We start from the raw sequence: 11,246 nt of genomic DNA on the forward strand, positions 1-11,246 counted from the left end.
AGCACTGGAGCTGGCGGGTTCGAATCCAGCCCGGGCCTGCCAAACAATGATAACTACAACCAAAAATTAGCCGGGCGTTGTGGCAAGCGCCTGTAGGCCCAGCTACTCGGAAGGCTGAGGCAAGAGAATCACTTAAACCCAAGAGTTTGAGGTTGCTGTGAGTTGTGACGCCATAGCACTCTACTGAGGGCGACATACTGAGACTCTGTCTCAAAAAATATATATATTGGTAGAAAGAGAAAGTTCAGAGTAGGATATCAGAAGCAGAGGCCGTAGCACAGAACAGAGTCTGCGCTGTGCTGCAGAAGCAGTTGGGAAGTGGCGGGCCTGGACTGTCCCGCTGCTGCCCCCACGTCGACTGGGGAGCTGTTACACTGGCGCGTAAGTGTCGGGCAAGAAAGAAGAGGACCAGCGCTCATTTTCCCTGGACTCAGGCGCCTAAGTCCGTGAAAGCCGAGGGGCCACGGCCGCGCCTTGCCAGAGCCGAGAAGTTGTCGAGCCCCCAGGGCGCCTCCACCCTGCCCCCCCCCCCGGGACTGATAAAGATGTCCCTCGCTGACCCCGGAGGCGGCACCCAGGCACGGCGCGAGGACCGCCAGACCAGCCGACTGCGGCCTCTTCCCGAGGGGCCGGGGGCGCGCCCGTCGGAAGGTGGGAGGCGGAGTTGCTCCGTTTCTGGGAAGAGACCAAAGGAATGAGTAATTGGAAATTCTGTAACATAGACCCTCATCCCAGACCCTTAGCTCTTTCCACCCCAAACCCCCTGCCGAGAGGCTAGGGGACCGGAGACAGGGAGACGCGGTGGAGCGAGAGTCACGTTTCGGAGAGGGAAGTGAAATAAAAAGGGCGGCACCCGGGGGGACCCGTGCGTCATTGAGGGACCGAGGAGAAGAGCAGGGCGCGCGGGGCTGCAAAAGGAGAAGCGGGAGCAACAAGCCAGAGGGAGCGGCCGCGAAGCGTCAGAACCTCCTGCCTTCCCGGGCGGCACCCCGGCCGCCTGCAGCCTCGCGGCCCTCGCCGGGACCCGCAGCCCTCGGGACTCGGCGGGAGGGACGCGAGTGCAGAATGTGGCAGCCGACGCGGCCCCGGCCCCGCGCGCCCTGGCGCTGGGCGCTGGCGCTGCTGGCCTTGGGCGGCGCGGGGCTGTGCCACGCCGGCCCGCAGCCCGGGTACCCCGCGCGTCCCAGCGCCAGGAACAAGTAAGTGCGCACCCTTCTGCTCGCCCCAAATCCTGGCGCCCGGGGCTCCCACCTACCCCTCAGCCATCCGAAGCTGCCCTGCCAAAAGCGACGAGTGGTTGCCAAGGGTCCTCGATGGATTCCCCTGGGCGACTCCTCCTCTGGGTGCCCGGCGCCCGGGGCAGAGTTAAGTCCGGGGGCGTAGGGCGCCCAGAGACTCCTGCAGAGCAAGGCGATCTGGAAACTACTCCCAGGAATCTCTTGTCTTTCTTCTCCTCTTTTGCCGGGTAAAGATGCACGTTTTCCAAAAGCGCACCCTCCGGGATATGCTTTGCCAAGCTCCTACCTCCGCTGGGGGCGTCGGGCGCCCTGACCCTGGTTAGGTCCAGAACGGCTGTATCAGCTGGTCCCCTCCACCCCAGCCTCATTGTTAGGGTATACGCTCTGCCCTTCTCCCTCTTTCTCCCCAGGAACTGGTGCGCCTACATCGTGAACAAGAATGTGAGCTGCTCTGTGCTGGAGGGAAGTGAGAGTTTTATTCAGGCTCAGTACAACTGTGCCTGGAACCAGATGCCCTGTCCATCCGCGCTGGTGTAAGTCCTGAAGTAGCGAGCGGGCAGGGCGCGCCCAGGCCGGGGCCCTGCGGGTGGGGTGGGGTTGCAGTGCAGGGCTCCAGCCCTCCTGTAAATCTCTTCCAGATCTGGTGAAAACCTAGCAGCTGAAAAGTTTGAGGGCTGAGCAGGATTCCAGCCACGCCAGGGTATTTAAGAAGCGTGTGCTGACCCGAATGAGCACGGAGGATGCGCATTTGGAAGTCTGGGATAGGAGAGGATGAACAAAGCCCCCACCCCCGCTTCTCTTTTTTTCCTTTCAATTTTGTTACTAACATAAGACAGCTGAACCTAATTAGATCCATATTGTGTGTTCTGGGGCACACAGAAATTCCAAAATGTATACTGCTAAAAACTTCTAAACGTAGGATTGGCTGAGAGGTTTGGGCAGTTTTCTAAAACAAGTGAGTTTTGTCCATATGTTACCATAAAACTGACCTCTTCCGGTGTTATAGATCCCTAAAAGTCTCAGGAACAATTTGTTTAAAAGTATGTGGGTGTGTGAGTGAGTGCACGTGTGTGTCTAAATTAGATTTGGGGATTCACTAAAAGGGTTTGCAGAAGAGAATGTTCCTTAAAGACAACAGGAAGAATTAATCATTATTTTACTATAAAGACCTCAACATCTAAAAAGAAAAAAAAAAAAGAGGAAGCGGATGCAATGGAATTCAGATGCCATTAACTACATCACACTGTTCCATTGTCATCAGGCAAGTCTTTGATTTTTTGTGTAAGTTAGATTCCAGAAGATGGGCTGATGGGAATAGATGGCCATTGGGAACACATGTGATGATTGAAGTGAATTGTTTTCCACAAAGAATAAGTTGTTTGTCTTAGAGAACAGTTGTCCTTACAGCAAAGAATAGTCTGCAGGCAGATTTGTCTTTGGCAAAACCAAGGGACAGACTGAAACTTGTTCTCTAGTAAACCTTATTCCGGAGGGCAGTTGGTGGAGAGGTGGCCCCTGCATCCATCCCACCTGGACTGCTGGGCCACTGCAAACAGGATGGGCCATTCCTGCTGGGCAAGAGCAAAGCAAAACAAAAACTTAGATCCCCACTCTAATACACAGAAGAAAAAGCTGACATTGGATGCAAGGATGTCACTCTGAGTTGGATAAATTGTCAGACGCCGTACTGTCATCCTACCTGATTCTCTAGAGCAGTGGTTTTCAACCTTTTAAATCTCACGGCACACTTGAACCTTAGTTAAACTTCCGTGGCACACTTAAATTATGTTGATCAAAAAAAGAGTGAAAAAAAGAATACACTTACTGTGCTTTGAACTTATTTTGAAAATAATTTAATTAATGATCTTTAAATTTTTTTGTGTTTCGTGACACCCCTAAGATCCTCTGTGCCACAGCACACGGGTTGAAAATCACTGCTTTGGTGGGTAAGATCTCTCAGTCTATGGCCAGTAGTCAGTGGCACCAGAACCAGATAAAAGTTTTATGTGGTAGTAGAGACATGAACTATAAATATTCAGCACAGTTCAAATGAATTCGTTTAAAATTAGAATTGAGGCTCAGTGCTCAGCCTCATATAGCGTCAGCCACATATACCAAGGCAGGTGGGTTGGAAACTGACCTGGGCCAACTGAACAACAGTGACCACTGTGATAAAAAATAGCCAGGTGTTGTGGTGGGTGCTTGTAGTCCCAGCTACTTGGGAGGGTAAGGTAAGAGAATCACTTAAGCCCAAGAGTTTGTAGTGAGCTGTGATGCCACAGCACTCTACTGAGGGTGACATGGTGAGATACTATCTCAAAAAAAAAATTAGAATTGAATTGGGAATATTTGATTCATTTTATATAACAGCTACATTTTGTGGTTTGCTAGAACCTTAATACTTCCTCCTGTGATGACTCTGATGAATGCAGGAGCCCACGTCACCTCTCAGTCCACAGGTATTATCAGATCATCCCTTTTATGATGTGCTCCTAGGACCTGTAGAAGAGGCGGTTCTTTGGTAACTCACCCTGGAGTGGCTGACGGGGATTTCTGGGCAGTGTCAGAAGTAGAGGGTTGGAGGTTGGCCAGGATGCTGGAGTTAGAAGCACATTTCTGCAGCTGGGAGAGGCAGGTCTGGGCCACTGGGGAGGCCTAAACATCCTTGAGCAGAGCTGAGTTCTCAGAGCTGAGGAGGAATGGAGCAGGAAGAGCCAGGCCAGGAGAGAGAGCAAAGCCAAGATGGTGGCAGAAGAAACCCTCCTCTCAGAGACCAGGCAATGTCCTGGACACTGCAGCTCCAGAATGGCCAAGGGTTCCGCCAGCAGGAGCATTACTAATGTAGAAAGAGACCCTTCAGGCCAGTGGGGTGCAGATAATAATGTGTGTGAGTTACAGGAGAGGGTTGTGAGGAAACCCAGTTACCCAGCAAATGATACAGTGTCTGGTAAGAAAAGAGAGACAGCAGCCAGGCAGGTAGAGAAGGAAAGATAATGCCTATTTCGGGACAGAAGTGAAAAAGCCACAGGGAGAGACTGAAGGTGCTCTGAGACTGAGGAGAAGTAGCTGGAAGGGGGTTTGATGCAGGTACTCGTACAAATAGGAGGGAGAGGTCTACACCGCATCCCTGGACCCCGACGGCCTCCGGGGCTGGGAGCCTCACGGTGGGTGCACTGTCAGAGGGCTGAGGCAGACGGTGCTCCCTTCCCATGTATGAAGAGCCTTAGGTTCCGTAGTGTGAATTTGGATATTGTTAGTTCTTTTTCTTTTTTAATTTAAAAAATTGTTCCGATTAATATGAGGGTACAAATATGATAAGGTTACAATGTCTGTTGTTCAGTGAGCTCCCTATTGTAGCTGTGCCCCTCACCCAGGAGGTGTGCCACGTACCCTTACAACGCGCCCCTTAGGTGGTATCGCATCCCTCCCCTCCCTCCTTCCTTTCCCTCCTCCCTCCTCCCCCCTCCTGAATTTGGATATTGTTATATGAACCCAGGAGCAGAGCTGTGCTTCTATGATACATGGGCATTTTAAGTAATCACTTTTCTGACACTATAAAGTCCCTTCTTATGTGCCAGGTACCATGTTAGAGCTTTCCGTTCCGTGTATTACTTTATTTAGTCCTTGCGACAACCCTTCAAGTTGAATAGCATTGTCCCCATTTACCACTGACGGGTCTGACAGGAGCCGCTCCCTCACTGGCCTGTGGTCATGCGACAGTAAGCGACTGAGCTGTTCCTGGCCTTTCCAGGCTGCCCTCTGTCCCCGCAGCAGTGGAGAATGCATCAATTTGTTTGTTTCAGTGTGTGCCTTCCACTATTACGAACATTTACACTGGGCCATGCCTGTGGCTCAGTGAGTAGGGCTCTGGCCCCATGTACTGAGGGTGGTGGGTTCGAACCCGACCCTGGCCAAACTGCACCAAAAAATAACCAGGCATTGTGGCAGACACCTGTAGTCCCAGCTACTCGAGAGGCTGAGGCAAGAGAATTGCCTAAGACCAAGAGCTGGAGGTTGCTGTGAGCTGTGACGGGGTAAAAAAGTGAGACTCTGGGTAAAAGGGAAAGGGTAAAAAAGGAGTAAAGGGTAAAAAAGTGAGACTCTTTCTCTAAAAAAAAAGGAACATTTACATCCTCTTTCATGGAAGGCAGAAGGCAGTGCCCACACAGAAGTGCCGAGAACGGTTTATGTGTGCATATGGGTGGCGTGCGTGTGCATGCACGTGTGTGCCCTAATTCTTTGTGTGTGTGTCATTTTGCTTCGATGCAAAGGACTTATCATTTCCTACCCCCATCGCTATGCTGTGCAGTTTGTTTGCTTATTTTCATGAAACACTGGCAGATGTGGTTGTTTGGGTTGCAGACCAGTTGTTTATAGGGTGATCTGCATGTGCTAGACTGTGACCGTTGGGCCAGTGTGTGACCACTTCAGGGCTTTCACGCATGAGCTCAGCACCACCATGACACTCGTCTCTAAGGAAGGGTGTTAAAGGCGCACTTCCTGAGGAACAATTTAAAGCCCCAATGGTTGTGAGTTAGTGATGCCCTTCTTGCATGTGAAGAATTGCGTGTTAATAATTCTTGTCTCCTGTGAAGATTTGCCATCACTTAAGAGTGTAAGTTAGGAATCTCCTCCCTCTTCTCCTTCCCTGTCTCTCTCTCTCTCTCTCTCTAGTGCATGGCGCCAGATGGGAGGCGGGTTCAGGATCTTCCAGACACAGGACTGATTCCACAGAAAATGCCTTGTCTTCCCTCAGCTAATTCCTAAGGATTAGGAAGGGGGAAGAGGAGGGAAGGGGGATTATCCCCTCAAAGTGACAGAGGAGGAACCTGGGTGGGGCAGCTGCTCCTGGGCGCTCAATACCCTGTCACTGCATGGTAGGGATTTTCCATGTAGTCCTAATTCTCAAGGTGAACTTCAGGATTTTTTTTTCCCTTCTTGAGATAATTGTCCTCCTTTATACTTCTATATTAAGATTAAGCCAAATCTTGGCCAGGCGTGGTAGCTCACGCCTGTAATCCCAACACTTTGGAAGGCCGAGGCAGGTAAATTACTTGAGCTCAGGAGTTTGAGACCAGCCTGAGCAAGAGCAAGACCCCCTCTCTAAAAAATAGCTGGGTGTTACGGTGGGTGTCTATAGTCCCAGCTACTTGGGAGGGCAAGAGAATCACGTGAGCCTAAGAATTTGAGATTGCTGTGAACTCTGATGCCAGGGCATTCTACCCAGGGTGACAGAGTGAGACTATCTCAAAAAAAAAGAATGAAGGAAAGCCAAATCTCTTAAAACAGGCGTCCTCAAACTATGGCCCATGGGCCACACGCAGCCCACCTAGGACATTTACCGGCCTGTTGGGTGTTTTTGCCACTGCTGCCTGTCCTGCTTAGCAGCCGACTCATCCTGGGGTCCATAGTCCGGCCCTCCAACGGTCTGAGGGACAGTGAACTGGCCCCCTGTTTAAAAAGTTTAAGGACCCCTGTCTTAAAATTTCGTTGTGTTAAGGAATTTTGTTCCCAATTAATCATAAAAGGTCCCGGCAGCTGGGCTAGTTTGGTAGCCTCTGCCACCTACACTGTCAGGATGGTCCCAGCACATGGCCCATCGGTGCAGTGGAGCCCAGCCTCTGACGCTGGGATCTCTAGAGCAGCAAGTGCATGTGGGAAGGTTCCTTCTTGGTCACAGGCTGCCTTTAGGAACAGATTTTGGAAGACCTGGGAAATGGACTGATTTAGAATTCTTTCCATGGGGCATTGGGCAGGTTGACATCTGTGGGGTTGAGGTTGACTTGGGTGATACTATCTCCTGGTAGTGCATCATCGTAATATGATGTGATGCGATCATCCATGTGGGTCATATGAAAGTTGAGACAGACTGTGTCCATTATTTCACCTCCAGGAAACACACTTGATAGTAACTTTTTTTTCCCTTTTCTTTTTTTTCCAAGACAGTCTTACTTTGCATCATAGCTCATAGCAACCTCAAACTCTTGGGCTCAAGAGATCCTCTTGCCTCAATTTTTCATTTTTAGTAGAGATGGGGATCTCACTCTTGCTCAGGCTGGTCTCAAACTCCTAAGCTCAGATAATCCACCCACCTCGGGCTCCCAGACTGCTAGGATTACAGGTGTGAGCCACCGCCCCCAGCTGATGGCGACTTTCTGATTAACTGCAAGCTTCGCCTTGCTCCGGTTATCGATGTTGCTGGGAAGGCTTCCTTTGTTTCTGTCCCTGTGGATTTTACGTTCTTGATTTTTGTGTATCTCAAAACTTTTGTAATCACCCACTTACAATGTGGTTTGATATGAGGTAGTGTGAGCCCCTTTATGTTCATCATCTTCCATCTTGATAGCAACCCACTGGGGACCTTAGCTCCACTCTACACGGGGCAGGTAGTTCGGAAGTAGCAGAGCCTGCATCCAAATCCAGGCCTGAGGCTCTTCCCACTCTACACCCCCTGCCTCCCAGCAGCCCCTCGAGGGTCAAACCCAGACCTGGGATGAGCAGCCTGGGGTGTGTGTGATGGGGCCGACGGTGGTGTCTGGGTGTCGGGCTGGGAGGAAACAGCGCTGTCTCTCTCCTCTTTATTGGGCCAGGCTTTGTTTTCTTTCAGGCATCATTCCTGCTTCCAGACAGTCACAAAATCTTCTGCTCAGCCTCACGGTTGTTAGTATTTAACACATTTGGAGGTATCCTGTCCACAGGGCAGCAGCGTAGTTGGCGAGGACATCCCAGGACCTCAGAGGCAGGGCAGGATTATTCTCTGAATGCCCTTTGCCTCCTGACTTAAGGCTGAGGAGCTGTAGGGCAGGGCCTGAAGTTTTTTGACACCACAAACTGTCCTGCTCTTATCAGCGTCTACATGAGTACCCTGCCCCACCCCCTCTTGGTCTGTGTTGTATCTTGGTGGAATTTTTTTCTTTTTAAATCCCATTAGTTGGGGGAGGGTTTGGGCAGGGAGCCTGTGCAGCTGAGATAAGGCAGGCCGGGCTGTGGCAGGTGCTGGTCCTCTGTGCTGTCCCAGAGCTCCTCTAAGCCGCTCCCCCTGCACCCAGGGAGCAGATGGCCATTCTGCTGAAATAATGTTTTTCAACCGTTTTTATTTCATAGCACATTTGAAACTATAGTTACATTTCTATGGCACACTTAAATTATGTTGATTTAAAAAAGTAAAAAACAAAAAGAATATACTTACTGTGCTTTGAACCTTTTTTCTAAACTAATTTAATTAATAATCTTTAAAAATTTTTGCAGCACACCTAAGACCCTCTCACAGAATACCAGTGTACCTCAGTGCAGTGGCTGAAAATCACTGAGCAGAGAGAAAAGTTGTCTCTTAGGGAGCAATCTCAGCCCAGAAGAGGGGCTTAAGAATAAACAACACAGGGTAGCGGCTGTGGCTCAGAGTAAGGTGCCAGCCCCATATGCTGGAGGTGGTGGGTTCAAACCCAGCCCCGGCCAAAAACTGCAAAAAAAATAAACAACATAGAATACTTAAGATTCGGGGGGTGGGGGATGAGGACCTACATCTCCTAGAGTCAATTTGATATTTTCTCCATCTCTAGGAACAGAATTCCATTCAATTCTAAAGTGCCTTTTGTGTATAGCTTTGGGAGAATAATTTTTTCCTTGGGATTTTAAGCAAAAACCTTTCTCAGTCAGTTGGTATTGGAAGTGACTTGAATCGGGTGAGGGAGCCTGGGCTAGCTAGCATCAGGGCTGTCCTGCAGGGCGGCCTTGAATCCCAGGTGCCTGGCTTCTGAGAGCCGCGGCTGTTAGGTTGACGGTCCTTCCTTGGGTCTCCATTGTCATGACCCTTTGTTGCTGTGTCTCATGCTGCCTGACTAGAACCGTCAGACCTTCTTTTCAAGTTTCTTATTTCTTCTGCTCCTCTCTCCTTCCGAGGTTCTGGGTAGATGAGACAGTAGAGCCCCTTGATGTTTCCAGAATATTCCCACACCCATTATCTTATTTTATTCTGACAAGTTCAGCCAAATTTGGTAGGGCTGACACTAGAGTCTTAGAAAAGCAACTTTTGTGTTTGTGGGCTACATTTTCTTATTTTAGAGAACAGTTAATAGGATTCAAATAGAGGTTATGGCCTTAAGAAAAAGAGTTTGCTTCTTGTTAAAACCTGTTTTATTCCCATTAATTGGCCTTCTTCCATTGATGTAGTCCAGCTTGAGTAAAATTCTTGAGGTAGCCAGAAAAGGGAGTGTGGGCAGAGCAGGCCGTAGAGAACTGGTGACCGATGGGAGGCTTGGGGGGAGGTGTCCCCGTGGGAGCTCCATTGAAGCTGGGTGGGCTGGCCAGTGTGTTCTGCAAGAGAAGATGGAAAACTTGGTGTCTAACCTGAACTTTCCTGCCACGGAGCTGTGTGACCTTGGGCAAGTCACTTGACCTCTCTGAACCACATTTCTCTCATGTCTGTGTGACAGCATTGCCAGGAGGAGGCCCAGCATAGCTGACGACTTTTAAAACCTGCGCTATCACACTATGTAAGACATGCCTGGCAGGAGTATCTGGGGAACACTCAGAGCTCTGTTTGTTTGGAATGTTGTTGCCTCACGGGTGCTCTTATCTTTGAAAGTTTTGGAATGGGAGTTAATGCTTAGTGACATACATGTTGGAGAAAGGCCGAAATGCCGAGTAAAATAGCTACATTTAGTGAAAGAAGATAATAATTAAGAAGACATATCTAAGATTAACTTTAAAAAATTAGGTGAAACTCAACTGGGGCAATGATACACGCCTATAGACCCAGCTACTCGGGAGGCTGAGATGGGAGGATCATTTGAGTCCAGGAGTTTAAAACCAGCCTGGGCAGCATCATGAGATCTTGTTTCTTAAAAAAAAAAATTAAGTGAAACTCAAGAGATTGCCTTGGATGCCTAGCCAGCAGTACAGTTTCTTTAGAGAATGCACATAAGTGGTTCTGGTTGATTTAAAATCAACGCTGCAGTTGACCCTGGGTATTTGTGGCCTGCTTTGTGGGTGTCTGCCTATAGTCAGCAATAGAGCTGTGATTTTCAGCCACGTGCCGTGGCACTCTGGAGTGCCTTGAAGTGTGCCACAAAATTTTTTTTAAAATCATTAACTGAATTATTTTTGGAAGAAGTTCAAAGCATAGTAAGTATATTCTTTTTTTTTTTTTTTTACTTGTTTTTGATCAGCATAATTTAAGTGTGCCAGGGAAGTTTAACCATAGGTTCAAGTGTGCTGGGAGATAAAACAGGTTGAAAGACACTGCGGTGGAGACTGGTCAGGCTGGGTGGTAGATGCTGCTGTGAGGGGTGGTGAACTTGTGCTGACGCCCCTGGTGATCTTTCTTCACTCAGCTACTAACGTGATGCTTTAGTTCTTTACTTTTAGAATAAAAACCCTTGGGCTGGGTGCAGTAGCTCATGCCTGTCATCCTCGCACTCTGGGAGGCCTAGGCAGGTGGATTGCCTGAGTTCACAAGTGTGAGACCAGCCTGAGCTAGAGTGAGACTCCGTCTCTAAAAATAGCTGGGCGTTGTGTCAGGCATCTGCATATAGTTCCAGCTACTTGAGAGGCTGAGGCAAGGGAATCGCTTAAGCCCAAGAGTTTGAGATTGCTGTGCCACAGCACTCTACTGAGGGCAACAAAGTGAGACTCTGTCTCCAAAATAAAATAAAATAAAAATCCTCTTCATTATGTTGATAATATTAAGATGCTTCTAAAATTTTCTGAGTGTGACAGTATGGTAGGTACTGCAGCTGGGTTACATCCTGGTTCTTAAAACCTAAAGCAGCCAGGTGCAGTGGCACACACCCGAAGTCCCAGCTACTCGAGAGCCTGAGGTGGGAGAACTGCTTGAGGCCAGGAGTTCAAGAGCAGCCTGGGCAATATAGTGAGATCCTAGCTTTTGCTTTTTGGCCTTTTGATGGTTTGTTCGTTTTGTTTTCTTTTTTTGAACAACCAAAAATCTAAAACAGATAAACTATAGCAGTGTTGACATTATGTCCAGTCTTTCACAGAAATATTCTGATT

The 11,246-nt window shown here is 49.0% G+C and overlaps 1 protein-coding gene across 1 annotated transcript in view; it reads left to right on the forward strand.

Annotated features, from left to right (window-relative positions):
- The first annotated feature begins 1,059 nt into the window (after positions 1–1,059).
- Positions 1,060–11,246, forward strand: part of EMILIN2 (elastin microfibril interfacer 2) — a 61,870-nt gene continuing 51,683 nt past the window's right edge. Inside the window, exons 1-2 of the mRNA XM_003801611.3 lie at positions 1,060–1,199; positions 1,649–1,771. Coding sequence (XP_003801659.1) covers positions 1,066–1,199; positions 1,649–1,771 — 257 coding nt within the window. The 5' untranslated portion in view covers positions 1,060–1,065. The remainder of the gene's footprint in view (positions 1,200–1,648; positions 1,772–11,246) is intronic.

This window comes from Otolemur garnettii, unplaced genomic scaffold (assembly GCF_000181295.1).
Source record: "Otolemur garnettii isolate 467f Iridium unplaced genomic scaffold, OtoGar3 scaffold00213, whole genome shotgun sequence".
Classification (NCBI taxonomy): domain Eukaryota; kingdom Metazoa; phylum Chordata; class Mammalia; order Primates; family Galagidae; genus Otolemur; species Otolemur garnettii.